The 26,686-nt window shown below is 49.9% G+C and overlaps 1 protein-coding gene across 8 annotated transcripts in view; it reads left to right on the top strand.

Moving 5' to 3' along the window:
• The window catches only part of MYLK (myosin light chain kinase), a 178,841-nt gene that overhangs the window by 121,861 nt on the left and 30,294 nt on the right, over nt 1-26,686 (top strand). For 5 of the 8 annotated variants that reach the window (XM_065876030.1, XM_065876031.1, XM_065876035.1 and 2 more), the window contains 6 exons: nt 7,486-7,536; nt 8,307-8,434; nt 10,409-10,562; nt 17,858-18,160; nt 25,292-25,324; nt 25,422-25,515. In XM_065876030.1, coding sequence (XP_065732102.1) covers nt 7,486-7,536; nt 8,307-8,434; nt 10,409-10,562; nt 17,858-18,160; nt 25,292-25,324; nt 25,422-25,515 — 763 coding nt within the window. Of the gene's footprint in view, nt 1-7,485; nt 7,537-8,306; nt 8,435-10,408; nt 10,563-17,857; nt 18,161-19,215; nt 19,219-19,490; nt 19,514-22,584; nt 22,595-25,291; nt 25,325-25,421; nt 25,516-26,686 lie in introns of all 8 variants that reach the window. The other 3 variants (XM_065876033.1, XM_065876036.1, XM_065876032.1) reach the window with 2 other exon arrangements.

Genomic DNA, 26,686 nt, shown 5'->3' on the forward strand with positions numbered 1-26,686 from the left:
CTCTGAGGAGTGATGGTGGTCATGCCACCCTCCACCACACCATGCATGTGGACCTGTGCTTCCACTCCCGGGCTGCCACCTCCAGATCCTTCCCAGCTCTTCCATTGTCTCCCACAAGCCAGTTTAATGGCAGGATGGGTCCTCCCAGGGAAGGGCCTGGAGGATGCCCATCAAACAACACTGACACTGCTGTCCTGGCCATACTGGGCTGCCTCTTTCACAACTGTCCTGACGTTCCGTGCCCTGGGGGCTCAGGGCTGGGTGTTTGCGGTAACAAGAGGAGCAGTGTTCCTCTGGAATCTTCTTACATGACAGCCTTTGCTATGAAGGGATGTGTATAGGAAATTTGCCCAGAGATGTTCATTCTGGGAAAATGACTAATATTTTTCCACAGGTTTGTAAGGAGGGGTTGGAAAGGGCCTAATGTGTGTGGGGGGAGGGAGAGGGACATTGCTGGGGGCGGTTTTCAAGTCCCCTGGAGCCCTGAGCCTCCCCCAGTGCAGGACAGTGAGATTCAGCCTTCCATCCCCAGGTCCTCACCTCCACCGTCCTGTTCTGACACAGCCCTGCAGGGTGGGTGCTGTCCCTCCACACGTCACCCAACCCGAGTCCCCTTCAGGAGCTCGTGGCAGAAAGTTAATGCTGATTTTGGGAATTGTGAAGGGTTTGATGTCTATTTTTAGCTAGCTACCTAAAAAAGGAAATGTCCCCGGAGAGGCAGAGATCCAGGGACCTCCCTGTACCCTAAGCTGTTCATGCCACCTCCCCAATTCCCTTTGGCTTTCCATTATCTCAGACCCTCTTGAAGCTGTAAGACCCGCCTTCAGGCTCTGTAAATATCTCCCAATTGCTGGCTCTGATCTTTCTGGAGATCACTGGAGAGAGGGACTCATGTGTCTTCAGATTGAGCAGTCTGGAAACTTCTGTGGGGTGCTGACCTCTGCCCTCCCAGGGCAGAGGAAGGTTCATGAGGCCAGGACTAGGTGGGTGGGGGCAGGCTGGGGCAAAAGCAGAAGATGGATTACCCAGATAATTGGAGGCCAGCCTTCCCAGCCCAGCCCCATGTTTCCCAGGAACCTTCTAAATTCAGTGCTTTGATTTGTGATGTTCTTATTGGGTTGCTTCACTTCTTCCAGCCTCAGTCCCCTGTCTGGGGTAGAAGGCCCAGCACCTGGCAGCTTTGATCTAACTGGTAACAGAGCAAGGGACCTTCTCCTTTTTGTGGAAAGTTGCACAAGGATTCAAGCCAATGGGCTTTATCTCTGAGCATCAGAGCCCAGAGCCCAGGAGTGCGTTGGAGTGTTCTCGGGAATTCCCATGTTAACAGAGATCCTCGGGGGTTCCATTTATTCCTTTAAGACCTGTTTTCAAGCCTGTGCCAGGTACTGAGCTACGCACTGGGGATACAGAAAATGAACAGGATGGGCCCCGTTCCTGTCCCCAGGGAGCTTGCTGGGGTGTATGCGTGTTGGGGGCAGGTTTCTGCAGTTGCAGTGCCTTGTGATGACTACTGATTGAACTGCCTTGGAGGGTCATGGGACCCAGCCTGGCAGCAGTGATGCGTGAGCTGAGACCTGTCCCAGAATGTGCAAGAGTCAGCGAAGAGTTGACAACAAAATCCTGGCATTGCAGAAACTGAAAGGCCTTCAGTGTAGAGTACAGAGCAGTGCCCCCCAGAAGCTGGCACAGGAACCGGCAACATCCACACCCCAGGAAGGTCAGGAATCTGTGTTTTCAGCAAGTCTCCCGGGTGATCATCGTGCACGCTAGATTTTGAGAACCACTGACATTGAGCATACAGGGCATGGGTGAAGGTGTTCCCCAAGAGTTAGAAAGAAGGCTGGGTCTGAAAGTCGGGGACAAATCTTGAAGGCCCTTGTCTGGTGAGTTGGACTTGATCCTAGGAGGCAGTGGGCAGCCACTGGAGAGGTTTCAACAGTGGAGTGACATCAGACTTGCGTTTGAGAAAGACCATTTTGGCCACCGAGTGATGGATGTATTAGTGTGGGGACAGGGGACCAGAGGTCTAGGAGGTGGTACAGTTAGGACTAGAATGGTGACAGCGGGGATGTGGAAGTGGGACCAAGGAGGTTATCTCGTTGATGGAATTGAAAGATGTCAGCTCGTGACCGGATATGGGCAGGGAGGGGGCCTTGGGAGAAATGGGGATGAGAAGCAGTATGGGGAGAAGAACCTGGATTTGGTTTTGGATGTGTTGGGTTTGCGGTATGTGCCTAGGGAAATGGTGTCAGGTAGTGGGATGTATGGGTGGGCCCAGGAGAGAGGTCTGGGCTCCAGGGAAAATGAGGGCAGCAGAAAGAGGGATAAAAAAAAAGGAACTCAGAGGGCTTCCCTGGTGGCGCAGTGGTTGAGAGTCTGCCTGCCGATGCAAGAGACACGGGTTCGTGCCCTGGTCCGGGAAGATCCCACGTGCCGCAGAGCGGCTGGGCCCGTGAGCCATGGCCGCTGAGCCTGCGCGTCCGGAGCCTGTGCTCCGCAACGGGAGAGGCCACGACAGTGAGAGGCCCGTGTACCGCCAAAAAAAAAAAAAAAAAAAAGGACACTCTGCCCTCCTTGCCTCACCCTGTGTCTGAGGTTAGCAAAGATGGTTGGATTTTATTTTTATTTTCCTTCTTTGATACTCCTCTCTGGCAATGGCTAGCACAGAAAGTTTGGGGTGCTGGAGAAGGGAATGAGGGACAAAGGGCTGACAGCAATAATAAGATAATAAGAAGGGTGCATCCAGAGGAAAAGAAACTAGTTAGTGACCCAAGAAGTACTGAGAGTTTGGGCATCTGGACCAGCAAGAATTTTCCCTCTACTGAGGACCTGAACTGGGGAAGGAGCTTCAGGTGCAGCATGAGCGACCTCGTGTAGGTATAAAGCTGACCTGACCAACAGTGTGGAGACTAAACAGGTGAAGGAAAGTACAGAGCAGTCCTCTGGGGAAGTGTTTGGGGAAGAAAGGTGAATGGGTGGTAGGGCTGGTGTTAGAGCTTGCACTTTATTGCTATACCTTCTTTACAATGTAGCTTAATTCTTTACCACAAATTTTATTTATTCTTCCCACATTCTTTGAATGAGGAAACTAAATCTCCAAGAGGTTAAATAACAGGCTATAAGTCACACAGCTTAGGAAGTAACAGGGCAGTATTCAAACCCAAGTCCAGTGCCAGAGCCTACACCCACTGCATTTCTGCACAGGGACAGAGAAAGGTTTCAAGGACCTGGTTTGAGGACGGGGCAGAGTGTCAGCTGGAGTCGAGAGGAAACAGGAGGAAAGCAGCCATACACTGGGCAGCAAGAGGGTTAAGTCCTATTTCTAACTTGGCCACATGTCGTTTTATAAAGCCAGCAAGTCATCTAACTTTTATTCAAATCCATCTCCTTTTTCATGAAATGGAAACAGCGTGAAGTGCCCTGCTTGTGTTTGGTTGGGGTAAGAACCCAATGAGAAAAAGGATGATGACATCATGGGTTAGAAACTCAACTTGCTGAGTCTAGCTCTCTACGAGAAACCAGGATTATAATCCAGTGACTCTGCTTCCTAATCCATTAAATATGTTTTTCTAAGCCCAGAACGCAATTAATGGATTTCAGCAGATGGTCCTATAAAATATGTATAGAAGAGGATACAGAACATTGTTAATGTTTCAAATAGTTGTTACTGATAGGAACCAAACCAGTTTCAAATGCTAACCAATTCAAACAGGAGGTGCTCGAAATTTGTAGAACTACCATAAAACTTTGGCCTTCAATCTTATTTAACCGTAACATAGAAATATTGCTATTAGTTCAGGCTCTACTTCTGGCCAGATAGGTTTACCCAGAGCCCCCAAGAATAGTGTAGGGGGGCACTTTGGAGTCATCTGCTTTCATTTTGTGCCCTTCCTTGCCTTCTGATTAACTCCTAGCCCACCACTCCAGGGGCTGGCACCCTCCTTCCCTGCCCCCAGAGCTCATCTGCAGCTACAGTGTGCTAGGGCTGCCATAACAAAGTACCGCAGACTGGATGACCTAAACATCAGAAATGTATTGTCTCACGGTTCTGGAAGCTGGAAGTCCGAGATCAGGTGTCGGCAGGTTTGTTTTCTCCTGAGGCCTCTCTCCTTGGCCTGCAGGTGGCGGGCTTCTTGCCTCACACGGCCCTTTTTCTAGGTGTGCATCCCTGGTGTCTCTCCGTGTGCCCAAATTTCCTGTTCTTATAAGGACACCAGTCGGTTTGGATGAGGGTCCACCCTAACAGCCTCCTTTTAATTTGATCACCTCTTTAAAGTTCCTGTCTCCAAATATAGTCATATTCTGAGGTATTGGGGGCTAGGGCTTCAACATATGGACTGCGGGGGACACCACTCAGCCCATAACAACAGCCCTCCACACAGTTCCTCTGAAGAGATGGCTTTCCCTCTCCCAGGAGGTCAGATCCCGGCTCTGGTAGGAGCCCCTCTTTCCTTCCCTTGAGGGCTGCTCTCTTCCAGCTGTGCTGTCTCCCTTCCAGCTGCCCTGGATGCAGGGGAGCAGGGGCTTTGCGGCTCGGCCAATTCTGAGGGTTCCGTATCCTATCCAGTACCCGCTCCCGAGGGATCTGGCTTTCCCAGGCTCTTCCCTGCCAGCGTCTCTGGCCTCTCCCTCTCTACCTAGTCCTAGCCTTCTGCTTTCACACCTGTTCTCTTCTCTCTCACCTTGGAAGAAACGTTAGCTTGACATTTCCTCTTCTTCACCCTGCTTCTCTTTGTCCCTTTCACCTCCAGAATTCTGGATGGATTAGTTGACTCCCTAGCTGTGTCCTTGAGAATCTACTCTAGAGCAACTTCTAACCCCACCATCCCACAGAACCTGCCCTCTCAAATACCACCCATCACCTGATGCTGGTCGTATCCTCCCAGTACCCATCCTCCTCCACCCTGGGTTTCAGGGACAGTCCTTCCACAGCCTCTCTCCTTCAGCCCAGCTCCTCCCTGAGAGTATCAGCTCAGATCAGACCCTGGCCCTTTCTCATCTTTCACTGTACTCTTTTCCCCAAAGAACTGACCCATCCTCACAGTTTCCATTAATGATTGCATGTTGGATCCTAAAATCTTTCTCGTTCAGCTTCCACCAGCTATCTGTAGAATTCTGATCCTGGGCTTCTAGCCAATACACAGATTAAACTCTTTCATCGACCACATTCTCTTGAGCCAAGCCAAACTCCTCATCTTTCACTCCTAGATTCCACGTTCCATCGATAAAATTTTTCCCATTTTTTCAAGGAAGATGTCCCTGAGAAATCTTTGTTCCTCCCTCTTGTTTAGCCCTGGAATTCTTTTAACTTTTCTTCCATCTCTCATTTGTATTTTCTTTTCTGCTGCCTTTGCCAAGGCTGGACCTTGATGTGTTTCTCCTAAGAGTATGGCAATAGCCTCCTAGTTGGATATTCTTGTGCCCTGGAACTAGAAAGACCTCCAGGGGTCCTCTAGCCCAGTTGGACTGCCGTTTGTGTCAGGACTTCCTGTTACTCAGGACAGAGACCTAACTCTCAAACTTGACATTCTAGACCAGCACTGTCCAATAGAACTTTCTGTGATGATAGCAGTGCTCTCTGTCTACACAATATGGAAGCCACTAAACATGCATGGCTATGAGCACTTGAAATGTGACTAGTGTGACCGAGGAACTGAATTTTTTATCTTCTTTAAATTGTCACGCCATCTTCGTGCCACTGCTCTCTGAAACCAGCCCTGTGCTCCAGCCACCCTCCACCAAACATCACCCTGACTCTCTACTCTGAGTCACTCTGTTCCTGATCAATGGGGCTCTTCTCTCCAGGTCAGATCATCTCGAGTCCTCAGGTCCACCCTGTGTCGCACCTCCCAGCCATCTCCTCAACAGACACTGCTTTCTCTTTCTCCCTCATTTGAACAACTACATCATCTTGGCTGGATAAAACATTGTTTAGCTTTCTGTTTAACTTTTAGTTTGAAATAATTTCAGAACTATGGAAAAGTTGCAAAAATAGTACAAATATTTCTTGTATACCCTTCATTCACATTCTTCAAATATTGTTTTATCATTTTTGCTTTATTATATGTTCTCTCTCCTTCTCTTCCTCTCTTTTTCAACCTCTCTTTCCTTCTACCTCTTCACAAACACATATACACGTATACATACATACGTACACATTGTTTATGAACGGTTTGAAAGTAAGTTGCACATGTGGTGTCCTCTATACCTCAGTACTTCAGTATATATTTCCTAAAAACAAGGACAATCTATTATAAAACCACAGCTATTTGATATAGTGTGGTTAGGGAGGATCTCACTGGTTAAGCAACTCTTTCCCATTTTTCATATTATAATTTACATACAGTAAAATTCACCCATTCTGTTGCACAGTTCTTGACAAATGCGTATAGTCCTGTAACTACCACCACGACCAAGATATGGTTTCTACACCTTAAAATATGTCCTATGCCCCTTAGTAGTCAACCCCTCCCCACCCACCTTTTCTCTGTCCCTACAGTTGTGCCTTTTCTAAAATGTCCTACAAATAGAATTATACAGTACACAGCCTTTGAGTCTGACTTCTTTTAGCAGAAGAGAAAAATGAATCATTGAGATTCATTCATGTTGTGTATATCAGAAGTTTGTTCCTTTTTATTGATGAGTGGTATTTCCTTGTATGAATGTACCACAGTCCATTCATTCTCCAGTTGAAGGACATTTGGATAACTTCTAGTTTTTGGCAATCACAGATAAACCCACTACAAACATTCATATACAGGTGTCTGCGTGCATGTAGGTTTTCATTTCACTTGGATAAGTATGTTAGATGACTTTTGAACAAAGACCTGAAAGAAATATGAAGATAAGCTATGAAGGTAGCTGAGGATATTTTTACGTATTCACCATATTGCTATTTAGACAAATGAATAGGTTTGTGTGGCAAAACTGGTCTGTCTGGGTCAGTTTTCCCATGTGAGTTATTTGGAGAATGGTGGGGGGTAAGAATGAAGGAGACCATTGGTTTGTTCATTCATTTGTTTGTTCATTCATTGATCCATTCAACAAACATTTAAAACATAAAAGCCACAGTCCACAGTCTGTGACCCAAAGGAAGCCTGAGACCCTCGGATCCACACCAAGGACTAAATTTGGTCAGTTTATCTGACATAATTTCCCTTATGAGTTTCCTGAAAGGGTAAGAGAAGAGTTAGTGAGTTTGGGGTTATCACCATTGAAATGGACAATGGAAGCTCAAGCATTTTTCAGAGTTTTTATCTCCCTGGAGGCTCCGGGGACCCCTCCAGAGGCCCTGTTGAGAAGTGGTATTCAGTCGCTCATGAGGTTGTCCATGTGCGACTGCAAGGTCTCCAGAAACACATATTCAAGGGAGGGCTCCATCTGGATGAGGGGCCAGTGGATCAGACTGTGCCCTCCTAGGATTCAGGAGCCTTGTAAAAAAATAAATAAATAACAGAAAATAACTTGTGAACTTCTTTGTTTCAGGTGATGCAACTGTGAAAAAGAAACCTGCCCCCAAGACACCTCCGAAGGCAGGTAATTGGTCACAGCAACATTTGCGGGCGAGGGAGTCATCTGCCATGAGGAGTTTACCCTTTGCTCTGCTAGACTGCCCACTGGGGATGTGGTCCCACCCCGCTCCCCGATTCAAGCTCTGCATTATTCAGGCTGAAATTTCCCCAAGAGTCTCTGTACACCTTGGTCCCCCACCCTCTTCCACTACTTGCCTTTTCTCCTGCTTCTCTGGTATGGACAGCATTACACGATACTGGTGACTTTCCCATCCCTGCTGTGAAATCCTGCTTACCTCTCTGTCCTCCAGTCTGCCCCTTACTGAGATAATCCACTTTGTGCTGTTTTCATGCTCTGCTCTGTATGTCCCTGTGATAGGAAGCCCTGTCTGTTTTCCATGGAAAGACATTTGAGGATGTGAACCATATTGAGCCTGTCAGCCAGGGTGACCTGGAGGTTAGAAGGCAAGATGCTTTGTAACTAATAAAGGAGTAAGGTCACAGACTCAAAAAATTAGGGTAAGGCACAAATTCCACAACAACCAACGAACGGAGAATCATGCCTTGTAAATTGTGTGGGTCACTTCTGAGGGAATCAGGATCAAGGGACCAACAAACCTAGCAGATCCGTCAGCCCAGGTGTCTGAAGCAGTGGTCATTGCTCAGTCTTACCCTGAAGGTTCCGGAAAGTGAGAGAGAAGCAACAGACCAATGTGGCTGGCAGCGTCGAATGAGATTAGAATGTCTGAGGCTCCCTCCTCCTCGGAGCTCACTCTCTCCCTTGTGCTCCCCCAGCCGTGCCCCCTCAGATCATCCAGTTTCCTGAGGACCAAAAGGTGCGTGCAGGAGAGCCCGTGGAGCTGTTTGGTAAAGTGGCCGGCACCCAGCCCATCACCTGCACCTGGATGAAGTTCCGAAAGCAGGTCAGTAACAGAGGGCAGTGGCCCGAGAACAACCCACACAAGTTCCAGAGCCGTCCTGGACCGAAAGGGATGAGAAATGCTGTGATGAAGGGCAGCATCGCTGCTCATCACAGGGGCCTGAGAAATGGGAGAGCCCCTCACACCCCTGTCACCCACCCACCAAATCTGAGCTCTTAATAACCTTTTCTTCTACATCTAGCAAGGATGCCTGTTTTATAGACAATTTGTGTGATAGAGAAGAATATGAAGGAAAAAACAGAAACCACCTATGGCCCCCACCTGATTTGGGTATCTCTGTCTAGAATTCTACTTGGAGTCAGGAAAATCGAACCAGTGACCTAAATGACCTCTCAGACTCTAGAGCTTTCTGTGATTCTGTGCCAGCTCACTGAACCCTATCTGTGGCAACCACTTAAACTTACCACATGCTGGAGAGAGAAAAGTGCACCTGAGTATCTGAGTAGATCAATTGTACGTTAAACAGAATTTTGGCTTACTGACCCAGAAATCTAACTTCCATTTATAACAACAGTCCTACAGGAAAATGTTTGAATTTCCAAACAACCAGTTCCTTTTAGAGAAACTTGGGGAGCCTGGCCATTTTTCTGATCCCACGTTGGTAGTGTGTGCCCATGTACCTGTTCAACAGGGGCCCCAGACCGGCAGGCTGGCCCTGGATCAGGACCTCTACAGGAGGTGTGACGACTTCTTCTGAGCCCTCTGTTGCTCTATTTCCAACCCATTCAAATTGTCCTGAGGCCCGGAGGTGGGAGGCTAGTACTGGGGAAGAAAGAAGAGTTGGACTCAAAAGATGAAGAAGAGAAGCTGGCCTTATCCCAAAGCATGTTTGCTTGGGTTTTGTCTGGGCTAGTGGTGTCTGAAGTAAGATGGAATCTCAACCCTCTTCAGAGACATTGAGCCAAGTCCCAGCTCCATCCAACAGAACTTTCTGTAGTGATGTAATCGTACTATGTCTGTTATCCAGTAGAGTAGCCACTAACCATATGTGGCTATTGGACACGTGAAGTGTGACTAGTGCAACGGAGCAACTGGATTTTATACTTCAGTTAATTAAAAATTGTTATAACAGCTTTGTTGAGATATAATTCACACACCATAAAATTCATCCTTTTAAAGTGTACATATATTCACAAGGTTGGGCAACCATAACCATTTTCTAATTCCAGAACGTTTTTATCACCTCGAAAAGAAACCCCAGACCCATTCGTAGTCATTTCTCCCCTTCCCCCAGACCCTGGCAATCTCTCACCTGCTTTCTGTCTCTTTGGATTTGCCTATTCTGGGCATTTCATATAAATGGAATCATACAATATGTGTTCTTTTGTGTCTGGGTTTTTTCACTTAGCGTTACGTTTTCAGGGCACATCCATGATGTAACATGAACCAATATTTTATTCCTTTTTTATGGCCAAATAATATTCCGTTTTCTGGATGTTCCACATTTTGTTTACCTGTCCATCCGTTGATGGACATTTGGATGATTTGCCACTCAACTAAAATTTGAATAGCCACATCTGGCTGGTGACTGTGGTATTTGACGGCACAGAAGAGGTCAGAACCCACTGGGTGGGCTTTGTAAGTGACTTTGATCAAATCTGTTCTCCCACCATCCCATCCCAGAGCAGCGGAGGGCGCTGGAATGTGCCCCGTTTCCGGTCTGGAGCAGAGAGTGACAGCTCACTCCCGGCCACCAGACCCTGCAGCACCCTCCCTGCTTGTCCCAGATCTCGACCCTGTCAGGGCAGCTTGGCTCTAGATGCAGGAGAGGGGGAAGCTCAGAGTATAGACCTTAGGGGGTCTTCCCCGCTTAGGGGGAAGCTCAGAGCCCAGACAAGACCAGCCCCACACAGCTCGGGCAGCTGCATCCACATCCCCAGGGGTGAGGAGTGTGGGTCGGAGCCCCCTTCCTTTCTGGCTCAAAGTCTCTAGTGCCTACCCCACTCTCTGTCCCAGATCCAGGAGAGTGAGCACATCAAGGTGGAGAACAGTGAGAATGTCAGCAAGCTCACCATCCGGGCTGCACGCCAGGAGCACTGTGGCTGCTACACTCTGCTGGTGGAGAACAGGCTGGGCAGCAGGCAGGCCCAGGTCAACCTCACCGTTGTGGGTGAGTCTGGGGACGGGGCGTAGGGAAGGCGGGATGATGGACTTCCAGGCCTCATCTCCCGGGACCACTGCTTCAGCACGCGTTCCCTCTGCCCACAGGCTCCCTTTCTCCCTGCTCTCCCACTCCCTGCTCTCACACTGTTGCTGCCCTTCGTGCTTATTGAGAATCCCAGACCTTGCACACACAGCGTTTTCCTCTTCCTATGAATCCCCTCCCGGTTTCCCTTTCTAGCCAGACTCTGAGCTCTACCATTCCAGCTCTCTCCAGCTAGCCCCTGTGACCTCTTCTCCCCCTGGTCCACTCCCTGCCCCCAACCCCAGTCCCCTCACAAACCCTCACCTTGAATCAGTGCTGCCTTTCAACTTCACTGCCGCTCTGCCTGAGTCTGGGGCATGGCAGAGAGACCACATCGATCTGCAGACTCAGTGCTGGGCTCTGTCAGTGTCCAGGCTCAGCCAAGGTGTCAGCGCTGATCAGTGCCCTCTCCCACACCCCGAGACAGCCATTCCTCGAGACCCCCCTACCCTGCAGGCCTTGGCCACTGGCCTCTCTGAGAAATAGGAGGCATCAGGCATGAACCTGCTTAGCTTGGTGGTCCCACACCTGCAGGCGTCTCTCTATCTGTGCCCGTGCTGACTCCACCCTCCAGGCTCTGGGTGTTGCCCACCTTTCTCCTGTGCTCCGGACCCCAGGCTCTTGAGGGCTCCAACCCCTGCCACCCCCATTCTCTTCAACTTCTCCCCAGTTTCTCCCATAAATGTTGCCAGGACTCTCCCATCGTCGCCATGCGCACAGGCACGCATAACTCCTGTAGTATCTCGTCTCACTCTGGCCACCCTAGCATCTTTCTCCTGCTCTCTCTTCACGGCCAAACCCTCTGAAAGAGCCAGTCTCTCCTCTGAGTCTCCTTCTTCACCTCCCTGGCAACAATCTTCAACTCCCTGTAGCCTCACCCCCAGGCCCCATTAGTCTTCAGGGACTGCTCTTCTGAGGTCACCTTGCCCTCCTAATCCCCAATCCACTCCCTTTTTCTTATCTCCTACATCCCAGGATTGGGTTCAGAGTCTGTCTTCAGACTGATTGTCAAGGTCACTTTTTCCTCTCCATCTCAGTCACCGTGTTTTTCATGCCCTGGTCAACTCTCTCTTGAAATATCAAACTAGCTTCCTAACTGGTCTCCCACTGTCCGTCATGCTCAGCCCACTGCCCCCCACAGACACGTGGCAGGCGTTCAGGACAGCGAAGGAGCAGCAGATGCATAACAGGCTGGTCCTAGAGCACTTTCGGGCCTTCATACGTGGTGCACACGAAAGCCTTTCACCTGGTGTTCTTTTTTTTTTTTTTTAACATCTTTATTGGAGTATAATTGCTTTACAATGGTGTGTTAGTTTCTGCTGTATAACAAAGTGAATCAGCTATACATATACATATGTCCCCATATCTCTTCCCTCTTGCGTCTCCCTCCCTCCCACCCTCCCTATCCCACCCCTCTAGGTGGTCACAAACCACCGAGCTGATCTCCCTGTGCTATGCGGCTGCTTCCCACTAGCTATCTATTTTACGTTTGGGAGTGTATATATGTCTATGCCACTCTCTCACTTTGTCCCAGCTTACCCTTCCCCCTCCCCGTGTCCTCAAGTCCATTCTCTAGTAGATCTGTGTCTTTATTCCTGTCCTGCCCCTAGGTTCTTCATGACCATTTTTTTTTTTTTTAGATTCCATATATACGTGTTAGCATACGGTATTTGTTTTTCTCTTTCTGACTTACTTCACTCTGTATGACAGACTCTAGGTCCATCCACCTCACTACAAATAACTCAATTTCATTTCTTTTTATGGCTGAGGAATATTCCATTGTATATATGTGCCTCATCTTCTTTATCCATTCATCTGTCTATGGACACTTAGGTTGCTTCCATGTCCTGGCTATTGTAAATAGAGCTGCAGTGAACATTGTGGTACATGATTCATTTTGCGGTACGCGGGCCTCTCACTGTTGTGACCTCTCCCGCCACGGAGCACAGGCTCCGGACACACAGGCTCAGTGGCCATGGCTCACGGGCCCAGCCGCTCCGCGGCATGTGGGATCTTCCCGGATCGGGGCACGAACCCACGTCCCCTGCATCGGCAGGCGAACTCTCAACCACTGCGCCACCAGGGAAGCCCCATGACTCATTTTGAATTATGGTTTTCTCAGGGTATATGCCCAGTAGTGGGATTGCTGGGTTGTATGGTAGTTCTATTTTTAGTTTTTTAAGGAACCTCCATCCTGTTCTCCATAGTGGCTGTATCAATTTACATTCCCACCAACAGTGCAAGAGTGTTCCCTTTTCTCCACACCCTCTCCAGCATTTATTGTTTCTAGAATTTTTGATGATGGCCATTCTGACTGGTGTGAGATGATATCTCATTGTAGTTTTGATTTGCGTTTCTCTAATGATTAATGATGTTGAGCATCCTTTCATGTGTTTGTTGGCGATCTGTATATCTTCTTTGGAGAAATGTCTATTTAGGCCTTCTGCCCAGTTTTGGATTTCACCTGGTGTTCTTTGATCTGATCCCCTTTCTTTAGTTTCCTTAGGTCAGGAGTTTTATCTCTGGGAAGGCCGGCGGACCAGAGGCTCAGGGAATAGGTTTCTCATCTATAAAAGACAGGACGCCCTCGCTCTCTCTGTGGTGACTCCGGATGCTTATTTTAATTGTCTCCTCCTGGAGTCAGGAACCCTTTGGGGGCGGGGGATCGGCGCCACTTAGACCGGAACCTGAAGTATTGATTTGGTGCCACGCCCCACCCGTCAGCTCGCAGCAGTATCCAGTTTTCCTTGGTGTTCTCTCTCACCCGCTCCTGCGGGGGGAACGTTAGGGTCAAGTCCCTGGAACTGCTTTTCTGTGACCAGCGCCCCCTGCCCCCATGCTCCCCACGGTGCCACCCGCTCCCCTCCGCCATCACCACCATACGGGCTGCATTTGTGGCCTTTTATGGTTGAGTTTCTCATTCTCCTCGGCCGGTGCTGACAGGGCCATTGGCGTGGCTGTCCGCCAGCTGGCAGGAGCGGCATGTTAAATGCCGTCCTGGGAGGGGAATGGAATGGAGGGGAAGGGCTTTCTGTCTGCTTCCCCCTTGAAGAGCTAAGAATAGAATTGCTCAATAAAATGAGGACTCACGTTGATGGGTACAGCAAATCCACATTCATTCAGAGCCTGTGGATTTAGAATCAGTCCAAAGTAAATCTGGATGAAGCCCAGGTTTACCTGCATGTCTCTAGCGACATCTGTGTATTATCTGATCAGGGTTGATTAAGTAGATGTAAAATGTAAATGAGATGAAACAGGAGTTGTTTGGCCTACTCCAGACAGTTACAAGCACTTTGGAAGCACCCACTTGTGAGCCAGCTAAATAAGGCCAGTTTAGCACAACTTCTACTAATTAGCGGTAAACTTCTCTTCTTGTATGTTTTTTAAAGTACCCCTTTCTTTTCAGATAGTCTCTGACTCCTATTTTTTAAAATGATGATAAAAATTAGCCTTTCCCTGGGCTTCCCTGGTGGCGCAGTGGTTAAGAACCCACCTGCCAACACAGGGAACACAGGTTCGAGCCCTGGTCCGGGAAGATCCCACATGCCGCGGAGCAACTAAGCCCATGTGCCACAACTACTGAGCCTGTGCTCTAGAGCCCGCGAGCCACAACTACTGAGCCTGCACGCCACAACTACTGAAGCCCACGTGCCTAGAGCCCGTGCTCCACCACAAGAGAAGCTACCTCAACGGGAAGTCCGCGCACCGCAAGTAAGAGTAGCCCCTCCTCGCCACAGCTAGAGAAAAGCCCGCGCACAGCAGCGAAGACCCAACACAGCCAAAAATAAAAAAATAAATACATAAATTCATTCCAAAAAATTAGCCTTTCCTTCAGTTACTTTAAATGAGTGATGTTTAGCTATTTTGAAGGCTAATTATTATTATATGTTAAGAGATAGTGCAGGGATTTGTGATGCGCAGAGGACCTCTGCCCACGAGTGGGCCTCCAGCCTCAGCCTCGGAAGGGTGAGGGAGGGGCCTCTCAGGCAGGAGAGAACAGCTGGACCCAGATGAAGCCCTTCATGCGACTTGTCCAACACAAGAAAACAGGCCACTCTGCGTATCTTTAAAGGAGAAAAACAAAGCAGAGAGGATCCCAGATACCCAGTAATCCCCCAGTACTCTCTGAGCTTGGAACTTGCATGATTTTTAAGGGCAGGAGATTTCTCAGCATAATGCTTGGCTTGGGCTTAAGCAAGATGCATTCTTCATCTTATTCATCCTGATAGCTGGGAAAGTAACAGGCCCCTGGAGTGAGGGTTCAGAGACCTTTTAGAATCTCCATTTGGCTCCGTCACTGGCCAGCTGGGTATTCTCGGTAAGCAAAGTGCCTTGCCTAATCCCGAAGGGCCAGGATTACCCAGATAGATAACCTGGGGGCCCTTGCAGCCCTGCCATTCTCTAAAAGCTGCAGGTGGTTGCTGAGGTGCCAGTGGAGGGAGGCCCAGGTGGGGTTGGGCCCAGTCACAGACCATCTTCAAACACACGGGCACGCAGGGACTGCCAGCGCAGTTACTCCAGAGAAGCAGCAGGGATGAGATCCTCCGTTTTCCCAGGAGTGAGAACATTTGCTGAAGAGAAAATCCTGGAACTGGTGCCATCGGAGCCCCTTCCTTTAGACTCAGCATTTCCCATTCTGCTAGTCAAGTCTCCAGGGAGCCATGAAAGAATTCCAAAGAAGCATGGAGCTCGGGGCCCTGGACACTGAGCCCGCCTGGCCTTTGCCAGGCCATGCCCAGGCCTCCCTCCCAGACTGAGTGCGTCTGTTTCTTTGGCCCTGAGAGCAGGCTGTTCTGAGGACGTCTATTCCGTCCTGAGGGTTTTCGTCCCCAGCTCATCCGGCCTCCATGTGGAGCTCTGTAGGTTGGAAAGAACAGAAAGCATTGGGCTCAGCCCGTGGCTCCCGGGGCAGGCATGCGGGTGGGGCCTCCTAATCTCCTCTGACTTCAGACTTGCGTCTGTTCTGAACTCCTTAATATGCCATCAAATTCCTTGAAAGCATTGAGGTTTCACTTTGAATTAAAGCCACCCTCCCCAAACTTTGCATCTTCTCTCATGCTGCAGGCAGTGACATATGTCCTGTGTCAGTTCTCTCTCTTTTAGCCAAGAGACTAAATTCGGAACAGGGTAGGGGATTAATAGTACCTTTTCCAAAATACCCATTTCTCCAAGTTTCCTTTTCTTGACCAAAGCAGGAGGGGAGAATATCAGTCAGTGCAGTGTATCTGTATTCGTCATCTCAAACTACAGGACATTAAACGTGTCCAGTCAGAAGTTTTCCAGGCATTTCCTTTGAGGGAGGGAGGCAGGGAGTCTGTCGTTCATCTTTCTTTATTTAGGCCTTTTTACTTCCTTAGCTGGGTCTTGAGAGGACTTGAACCACTTGCCTGTAAGAGAGTTTAGAGTAATAAACATCTTAGCCAACACCAGAGGTATTTCTAAAAAGACCAATATATCTTTCAGAACAAACAGTTTTTCTAAGAGAACATATTGAACAACCAGTGAAAGTGGTTCCATCATAGGAGGCCTCCAGAGTGACTGCCACCAGTGGGGAGTGGCTGTCACAGTCCCAGAGTCATTCCAGGGCGAGTCAACCCAGGCTGGGGTTGCTGGGTATGGATGGCTTCCGGGCAGTGCGTTCTTGGCTGGATGTAGAAGCAGCAGGGCTGGGGGAGAGGGGAAAATGAATATGTATGTGTATATGTATATGTGGATGTGGATGTGTGTATAGGTATATATGTATGTGTGTGTGTATGTGTATGTATGTATAGGTGTATGTGTATGCATGTGTATGTGTTTATGTATATGTATACATAGACACATACACAGGCAGAATGTTCTTTTTCTTTTCAATATGCTTAAGTCATTTGCAGGGATTTTCTTTGGCCTTCCTACCTTGCTGAGGGGGAGGAGAGTAGAAATCAAGTACTTTTACCTGGGTTTGCTTATTTGATGCTTGCAAAACCCCTAAGAGGTAGATATATATTAACCCCATTTTCCAAATGAAAAAGACAAACTTGTCCCAGAAGTTAAGGAATTAGCTGGAATTCACATAGCTTATAAATTCACAGCGTATAAAACATGGCTTTTAATTGCTAGTTTGGGGAGCTCTAGGACTCAGATTGTCTTGGAGGAGATGAAGGCTTAGTGAACACTGGTATCTGTAACTAAACCAACCACCTGCAGAGACTAAATCTGAAGAATAGAATTCTGTTCAGATGAACACCTGCCAAAAATCAGCAAAACTAAAGAACCTCATTAATGAACACACTGACTACCGTGATTTGCCTTGAAGTTGGCAGTGTTACTGGTTCTTAGCATTACTGGTCTGAATGGGAAGGCGGCCAGACAAAGGGCCGCTCCTAGTTTGTGTCCTCAGCTCATTTTCTGGCCCTCAGTCAGGGATGATTGTGATTTGCTACTGTGGTTCGCTTTGAAATTTTCTATCTCATTTTATACCAGTCCTAGGAGGATGACAGAGAGCGAGTAGGAGTAATTTTTTATATATTATAAAGTTAGAAATAAACTCCTGCAATAATGATGACAGCAAAGGCTACTCAAACAAGACGCTTTCTAAGAACATCTCACAACAACCTTGTGATGCAGTGCTATTATCATGCACATTTTACAGACGGGGAGACTGTGGCACAGAGGGGTTAACAAGTAATGAATGAAAACAGAGCTGTATTCAAACCCAGTGTGTGACTTCAGAGCTCACTGTGCTGTACTGACTCTCAGCGGGGCAGGTGTTTCCCAGGTCCCAGAGAAAGTGGAGACTGACCCCTGGTTATGTCACAGGTCACTGACCTCAGGCCTGAAGGAGACACACACACACACACACACACACACACACACACACACACTGAACTCTCTCTCAAAGCATATTTTTGATGGGAAGCAGTCCATGCCTCCTGGGCAGCTTCCTAGGTCTGTTTACACTGAGTAATATGTTTTTGACTTGGGCAAAGCACAGGAAACCATGACGTGTAGACTGGAAACTAGCCAAAAAAGAGGTTTTTTCTGAGCAAATCGGTATTTGTAGGGTTTTCCATATAGGCAGGTGTGTACCTAGGTGTGGCCGTATGGATGAGGGAAGGAGAGCCAGGACCAGGGATCGCAGCTCCTGTTCTCCAGGCTTCTCCCTCATGACAGAGCCAATTAAAGAACTTCTCTCCCTGCAGTCCTGCAGAGTTGGGTGATGTGTGCTTCTCTCTCCCCAGACAAGCCGGACCCCCCGGCCGGCACGCCTTGTGCCTCTGACATTCGCAGCTCCTCGCTGACCCTGTCCTGGTACGGCTCCTCGTACGATGGGGGCAGTGCCGTACAGTCCTACAGCGTCGAGATCTGGGACTCGGCGGACAAGAAGTGGAAGGAACTAGCCACATGCCGCAGCACCTCTTTTAACATCCACGACTTACTGCCTGACCGAGAGTATAAATTCCGTGTGCGCGCAATCAACGTCTACGGAACCAGCGAGCCGAGCCAGGAGTCTGAGCTCACAGTGGTGGGAGAGAAACCTGAGGGTAGGCTGCCTTCCTTTCATCACGGGCTTGCGATAAATGTGCATGACTTACCTTGTGTGCATAGAAGGCTGAACTGAGATGGGTACAAGGGAACTGACAAGACATCACTGATGGCTGGCAGAGTCTTTTGGGATCTTGATTTCCAATGTTGTGATGCTGTTCCATACTCTAAAAGAGGTACCTATGATCCTTCAAAAAATATTGAACCACCGGTTTTGGTACATTCCCAGCAGGGGTGACGGTGTGTTAATCAGAAGTACAGTCCTGGGAAGCGGGAGCTCAGGTAGACCTACAGTTTCAACGTCTTGCCCTACCCACTCATCCAGCTCCCTCCTCTCTTGCACTCATATTTGAGGGTGAACTCAGTGTCAGGGAAGACCGATAAGATTGGGAGCATAAAATCTGACAAGGAGGACAGCTAACTATAATGAGATGGGCTGCATCCTATTAGACCAGTATAAACAAATTGCGGAGACATAGCAGAAAGCATGAATAATTTTGCCATGAAGGTTGGGAAAGACTTCCTAGACGTAATACTTATGCTGAGTCTTGGGAAAAGGAATAGGATTCCAAGAGGTAGGGCAGATTGGGAGAGGCATTCCTCGCAGAGGAAACAGCGAGAGCAAAGGTACAACAAAGTGGTAGAAATGCATGGCATTTTGAGACTCTTGTGTGTGGCCAGGGCATATGCTGTGTGAGATAGAACAGGAGGAAGCAACACAAAAAGGACAGTGTGGGTAAAATTGTGAGTTCATCAAAGGTTTTCAGGCAGGGGCTTGACGCAATTAGATCTGTTTTTTTAGAAAGAGAGTTAGAGGAAGAATAGACCTTTGGAACTCAAGGGGTGGTCTGGACCACTAGTCTTGGGATCCTGGGAGCCTGTTAGAAATGCAGACTGTCTGGCCCCCACTTCCCTAGTCCCTTCTGAACCTTCATTTTAACATTATCCACCCTCACCCCCCATGGATTCATATACACTTGAAAGTTCGAGAAGCAATGAAGTGGACTAGGGGGTTGAGATTGAGTCAGTGAAATACCGGTTGAGGCTCTGAGAGAAGGTGGAAGTTCTGGTTTCAGTCCTGTTGAGTTGAGGTGTCTGAGGGATATCCATGGGGAGGTGTCTTCAGACTGCTGGATGGTTGAATCCAGAGCTCAGGAGAAAGGTTTAAGCTCGAGCTACAGGTTTGGGGCGGGTGGGGTCTTCACTATTTAATTGATAATTGAAGCCATGGGCATCAGTAAGTTCACGGAGAGGGGGGTAAAGAAAGTCTACACTGATACAGAAATGAAGGAGCCTGCACGACCGGGAGAAAGGACTGAGAGGGGAGAGAACCAAGGGGAGGCTGGAGCTGTGTTGCAGAAACATGGAAGCAGCGAGTGGCAAAGAGGAAAGAGATGAGGATGCAAGATCTTTGGATTCAGCCCTTTGATAAGCCGTGATCTTTGAGAGCAAAGTCCATAGTGTTTCCACAGGGTGGAAAATGGTTGGCCTGGGGCTAAGGAATAAATGGAAGAAGGAGAGGCCAGGAGTATAGAATGTTACTTCAAGAAGTTTCATGTGAAGAGAAGAAAACGAGTGCTGTGAATTTAAGATGGAGGCAAAGTTGGGGGCAGGAAGGAAGGTGGAGGGAAAACAAGTGAAAGACTTCTAGGAGAAGAGAGAGCTGTAAGATGTGAGGTAAAGAGAAGACTAAAGGACCAGGAGCTGGACAGGGCACAGGTCTTGAAATTACCATATAGCCAGAGGCATCATACGTATGGAAACTGTCATTACAGTTTGATACCCCTCTTTAGTTTCAAAATTTAGGCATAAAACAGATATTAAACTTTACTTTCAAATTAAATGAGGGCTCCAGAAAGAAAGTTTGGAGGTTGCCAGTGGAAAACACACCAAATTTCTAATTTTGCCTGTGCAGCCCTGTCTTGGGGGCCTTTGCGCAGTGAGCCCTAGAGATCCCCAGAGAGCAGGTCGCTCTGACAGCCACAGTGTGCTGTGGCGGCGTGGATCGTGGAGCCCGGCCCGAGAGAGCCCTGCCAGACCTCTTTGCAGTGTCATGGGGCTCCTGCTCACTAGCCGCTCACAGATGTCTTCTGGGAGAAACAGTAACAAAACTGCCATCGGCCGCCCTTTGACATCCCCCTTTGACATGAGCAGAACGGGAAGCAGACTGGTTAGAGTGGGCGTGCCAGGAGAGGCAGCCAGGTTCCAGTCTGCACGTTTTTAGCATATTACTTTGTCCAGGAAGATGACTCCCAGCTCCTTAGAAAAGTGATAGAAAAGGGGTAACGTGGCAGTGAGATGTGCATTAGCTGGAGGGGAAAACTTGCAGGTCTTTCAGGGCATGTACCAGGAGAGACTGTAGAATACCTGTTGAGCCCCACACAGAGGACCAGAGGCCACAGGAGCTGCGCGTGTGGCTCTTAGGAGGCCAGGACAGCAGCTTCCAGGGCTGTGAGGACGGTCTGTGGGGAGGAGGGGCTGGGACCACTTGGGTCCAGGCAGGTGGCCTCTCCCTTCTTGCCTGAGGCCAGCTGAACCCCCTTCTGTGGTCCTCAGATTCTCTTCCTGGGGCCCATCCTGACTGGGAGCAGACAAAGGGAAATGTTGAAATTGCCTGTAATCCAGAGGAGGGGTCCAGGCCACCCAGGGCTTCCAGGCTGGAAGATGCTCCCACCCCCAGGTCCAGCTGGCTTGTCCCTGATGGGAGGGGGAAGGGGCAGAACAGCACAGAACATGCTCTGAGGGGCAGAGGATGAAGGGGGGGATGGGAGGGTGAGGGTAAGCAGGTGTGGCTTCCAAGTGAAGCTCTCTGTGGACGGCTCAGAAGCCTGTCAGTTATAGCCTGGGTTGATCATCTCTCTCCTCTTTAAAAGTGCAATGGCTCTCAGAGAAGTGGAGGGTGTGTGTGTGTGTGCACATGTGTGGAAGAGGGATGTGATTATAGTAGATCATTTCTGTGAGCCCGTGGGGTCTGGTGGTCATAAAAAGGCAGTGCCAATTAACCCTCCCCCCTCTAAGCACAGCTAATGTTGGCTCTCACCTTCCCACTGCTACCACGGCCCCTCCAGCCTCTGCCTCAGCGACTTCAGTTTTGGGCTTCATCCGGACCTCTCAGTTCCATCCCCGCCCTCACTCTGCATTCACTCAGTGGGTCCGGTGCCCCTCCTGTGTTCCAGGTGCTGCAGGGACGCTAGGGATACGGTGGAAGACACAGCATAGCATGTAGGTCTCCACCCAGCTCTGTGGCCTCCTATGCCAGAGCCCCCCACCCGCCTCAGACTAGGACCCGTAACCTGACAGCTCCCCTCCTCGTCTTCCCAAACCTGAGTAAACGAGCACCTCTCCTTCCCCCTCCCACCCAACGCAGCAGCTCTCTCCCATCCCAACCAGGTCTGGATCTCCACTCCCACCATACTCAACTCTAAATCTGAAATCCGCTCCGTCCTTGCTCCTAATCCTAATTTGTTCTAGTCTGTATAGTTGTTAGCAAACAGCTGTGATAGAGGCTGCTTGCAGAGTAGGGTAGAGATGCAGAGCCCCCAGAGAAGCAGCGGAAATCAACCGCTCACCCTGAGCAGCCGCGGCTGCCCTCCCTGGGGCGCGGGCGCCCTCTAGTGCCCGCTGGGCGCCCAGCAGCCCTCCGCCGTGCAAAGGGACCGCTCTGTCCAGGGAGCCGGCTAGACACGTGCCACGTGAGGGCCAGAGCGCTCAGCCGGCCCTCCCCGAAACACCACTCCAGGGGGATGGTGTCATCTGCCTGCAGAAATATCTTGGAGCCATCTTCCAAATAGTTCTTCCACTTAGCTCTTGGATCTCACAGCTCTTTCTGAGTGGATTTTTAAAAAAGTATCTCGTTGAAGTCCCTTCTACTGCAGTTTAGCTCCTTCCTGAACGGAAAGATGGACATCACGTGGCCACCTCTCTCATTACTACCCCTTTATGCTCAGAGAGCTTGGCTAATTGAATTGTGGTCTTTCCCCCACGCCTCTGGGGTTCCTCCTCTCATGGCCATTTCCCTTCCAAATAGAGTGGAGACAGGATGAGAAGGAAAAGGAGGAAGGGAAATGTCTCAGCCTGGAGCCTTGGTCCGAGTTCCACACAGAGGAAGGGTTGCTGTGTAACAGTGAGCCAGAGGCCGGGGCCTGGGTTCCCTGAGATTGAGCTGGACCCCACAGCCTTGGTACCGGGAAAGCACGCTGCATCTTGACTGCTAAGGAGAGAGGCAGGAGTTGAGGGTAGGTGTGGTATTTGAGAGGAGGGCAAGAAGCCTAGCTCCATCTCTAACTGGTGTCAGAGAGATGGGGAGAGGCCAGTTCTAGAACTGCATGCCCTTTCAGGGCCACCTAGAAGATGCCTCCGGGAAACAGGTCATTGGAAAGCCCCTCATGGGCTCACAGCGCTGCTTCTGTTCCTTCACGAGGAGAGGACAGACGGTTCCTCCTAGAGATTCCGGGCCAGGAGAGCCTGTCTCTCTGTACTCTCTCATCCTGTTGCTCATTCTACACCAGGATATGTGGCATGGGGACAAAAAGGTCAGGAGAGGTCAAACCGCTGTCTCAGCTAGGGCACCACGGATCAGGACGATGGGGCCTCCCTGCCACTAAATGTGGGTATTATCATTAATGTTTTGTCTCTAAGGCCCCATCCAGTCACTGGCATCCACAAGTGCTCAGTTAGTGATTGTTGAATTGACTTGAATCTCTTGCTTTCCTTAAATCCCCGTCTGAAATACCATTGTTGAACTAACCTAAACATCTCTTGAACCTATTCATCGTTCTTATGGTGGCTCTTGAGATGTGACTTCCAGATGCCTGCAGCCTCCCTCCTATGTGAGGTATAACGCTAAATTGTTCTCCCACGTTATAGTGTTCATTAGTTGGTGAAAGTTCGTAACCCTAATCTCACCCTTGGCTATTGTGATTTTTTTGTTTTTTATCATGTCTGCTTTAGGCTTCTTTCCCAGCCGGAGAGGCCTAACCTTTTCTGATCGTCTTCACATGGCAGCTCTTCCTTTCAATGGCCCACGCCTCCTCCAGCTCCACTGAGACTTTCTCAGTGCCAACAGCCAGGGTTCTAGGATCACATGACCCCAGGCTCTACCAAGGGCAGAGTAATAATACCTGTTTGCAGCCGGTGCACACGTCCCCAATGACAGCATTCTGTTGGCCACAGCAGTTGGTTGAGGAATGGGGCTCCCACTTTTGGTTCTAACTAGATACCCTAGGGCTTGTCATGCTGGAAGTCTGAATGATTCAGTTCTCCCTGAACACATGACTCCATTACTACCTTCCAGGTGTGTTGCTCTCAAGTACATTTTGGTCATGTGTGAATTTGACAGGGTCACTGTCAACTCTCAAATCTGTGGTTTAGAAGGCTTGATCAGTTATACTCACATCCCGACAGTATCTGTGAACCCCACCACTAATCTGAGAGTCCCCATCCACCTTATCCTTTTTTTGTTTTTCCATGGCATTTTCCTTTCTGTGACAAATATTCCTCCCAATCCCACTTGTGTTGGTTTTTTAAAATTAAACTTCATCAACAGCATTTTAAGGACTCTAAACAAATCATAGCCTCTCTTGTTCCCGGTCACATGCTTATAAACTCTGTCAAAACTCTTTTCCAGCAAGGGGTACTTATCTTGCATGGGAACTGTGTGACTTCTCTCAGGTTGCCTGCTTAGGTTTCAGTAATTTGTTCTGCCCTCAGCCTAACAGAGAGGCTCACTGTCCACAGCTTCAAGCTGAACCTGGTCCCCGACCCACACCTTCACTGCCAGCATGCCACTTGCGAAGCACACAGAGCTGGGCCCGCTCCCACACAAGCCCTCCTTTCTGGGCAGTGTCCGACCAACCCCTCGGCCCCGTCTGCTCTGGCCTTCCTTCCATCTGCCGTCCCTTTCCTGTCCTCAGCCTTGCTCTGCTGGGAGCTTCAGCAAATCACACCCTTTCCCCCACACACACTTTAGAAATCCTTGGCCTCCCTCTCTGGCTTCCTCAGGTCTTTCTACCTCTTCAGGAAGCCTCCCTTGGTTCCCGCTGTCAGACGGGACACAGCCCACATCATGGCTAGGCAGCACCTAGCACATCACAAAGCATGGCATCCAGGGCTAGCCAAGGACACAAGAAACCACCGAGAAATACGGTGCTTTCCTTTTACAGATGAGGAAACTGAGGTCCAGGAAGGGAAGGGCACTTGGCTAAGGTCAAGAGGCCACAGTGGCTCTTTAGGGACTAATTATACCAAAGCAAAGGAAAGCCTGGACTTCGGAAGTGGGTGTATTCCTCTGGCCACCAGCCTGTCCCCTCACGACCCCCCATCCATGACTGAAACATCTGTGTGAACGGCCAGGGTGGGGTGCTCATGTCCCTCCTTGCCATACCCATAAACACCCGCTGGCTTCCTGCATGACGTCACCCACCTCCTCGCTGTGTTCCATCATTTCCGTTAAGACACAACTCAAGGGCTCCTTCTTCCTAGACTAATTGCTCTGACTTTATACTTGCCCCACTTTTGTCACCTTCCTCCATTGTCTACTCAGTTTGTACTGCGATATCACGTGCTTGATTATATAACACTCGTAATGGATATTTCAAGGATATGTGTTTTTGCCTCTCCAACGAAATTATATATAAGCTCCAAGAAAGGAGGAGAGATCGTGCCATCTGTATTTTGTTTTGTACACCCATGATCACTGGCAAAATAACTGGTACCTAGCTGGAATTCCAGAAAAAGTTCTCAGCAAATGGATAAATGGATTTGACACTAGTAGCAATTATAAGTTGCCGACTTTTGAGCCAGAGCAGAAAGGGACTGTCGTAGTTGTGTGTAGGTTCTGAAAGTCAGAGAGACTAGAAAAGATATGAAGAAGGGCATGTCTAGGGGACCTCAAGGCTAGTGGGGAGTGGATGGAGGGGAGAGCTGGCAGAGGAGGGGCTGGGTGGGGGCCAGCGCCTGCCGGTGTATACGTGGCCCTGTTGCAGCATGGACCCACTGACCCCGTGGTGGTGCCCAGAGCTCTGGGCTTGGTGGTCTTGTGCCTGGGAAGGCTGAAGTCTGACAGGGCCCCCGGCATGCTTTGCTCTCGGTGGGCCTTCGTTACTAATCGCCCACGCCCTCTCTCCCCCTAGAGCCGAAGGATGAAGTGGAGGTGTCAGATGATGGTGAGTGCTGGCCTCCGTCCTCGGGAAGACTCGAGGGGTGGAGGGGGGTGGGTGAGGGGTCTGATGGCTCACACTCACCCCGACCCCCACCCTGCAGATGAAAAGGAGCCCGAGGTCGATTATCGGACCGTCGTGGTCAATACTGACCAGAAAGTGTCTGACTTCTACGACATCGAAGAGAGACTAGGATCGTAAGTGGAGTGGGAAGCACCCTTCCGGAGCCCAGGGTGAGGGTGGCGCAGGCCCCGAGGTTAAGTTCCCTGCTTCCTCTTCCTGTCCTTCCCTGGGTTCTGCCAACTCCCCAGACTGAGGTTCCTGCAGAACCGGGAGGGCTTGACCTGTTGGCACCCGTGAAAGCATCACCCGGCCAGGGCTCTCTTAGGAGCTGCTGTGCCCCGGGATCCCTCCGCAAGCTTGAGCAGGCCCGTCCTCCTCTGCAGTCCACCCCTCACATAGGACATAACCCAGGGCAGCGGGTCTGGCCCGGCCTGTCCTTAGGATCCCTTCCCTTTGATCCGCGCTCGCCGTTCAGCAGTTCTAGCTCTAGTGCTTCAGGAGAACGCGCCCCCTTGACATGCACCTCCTGTCATCACCCCTCGCTTTGTGAACTCAGGCCACAGTCTCTGCTCAGGCTCTGCCCTGGGCTGCGGAGACACCAGTGGACTCAGACCACAACCCTGGGCCCTCCGCACAGCCAGGCTGTGCCCACCAGCAGCGGCACCCAGGGCTGCCTGTCGCCCACTGACTATCCCTGGAGGAGGAGGGGAGGTGGAAGAGAGAGGGATGGGGCTCAGCTCTTTATTTCCGGAGGGTTTCTGTCCAGTAAAGGAGTGACACCAACCTCATCACAGTCCTGAAGAACGAGGACCCTGCTCCGGGGCGGGAGTGGTGTCAGCGGAATGCCACCACTGCCATCCCTACAGTGGGAAGCAGGGGCCTTGCTAGGCTGTCTCCAGGGCCCCGGTACTGGAAAGGCGTGGAAGGAAGGCAGCCACTCAGAAATTCTCGGTACCTGGGGAGGACTTCCCCCACCTGACGTCACGGGTCCTTTCGCAGGGGAAAGGGAAAGAAGTCTGTCGCCAAGATTGAGGCCTCAGCCCAAGGAGATGACAGTCCTAAAAGAACAGCAAGACTGGACAGGGTTAGGGCAGGGTTGGGGGCCAGGCCCGGGCTGACATCGACAAGTGATGGAGAGTAGGTTTGTCAGCATCAGCAGTGCGCTTCACTGACCTAGAGCAGGGACTGGCAAACTTTTTTTGTAAAGGGCCAGATGATGGATATTTAGGGTTTGTGGGCCATTTGGCTTATGCTGTAATGACTGCTCTGCTACTGAAACCCAGAAGCAGCCACAGACAATCTGGG

Source organism: Phocoena phocoena, chromosome 4 (genome assembly GCF_963924675.1).
Source record: "Phocoena phocoena chromosome 4, mPhoPho1.1, whole genome shotgun sequence".
Taxonomy (NCBI): Eukaryota; Metazoa; Chordata; class Mammalia; order Artiodactyla; family Phocoenidae; genus Phocoena; species Phocoena phocoena.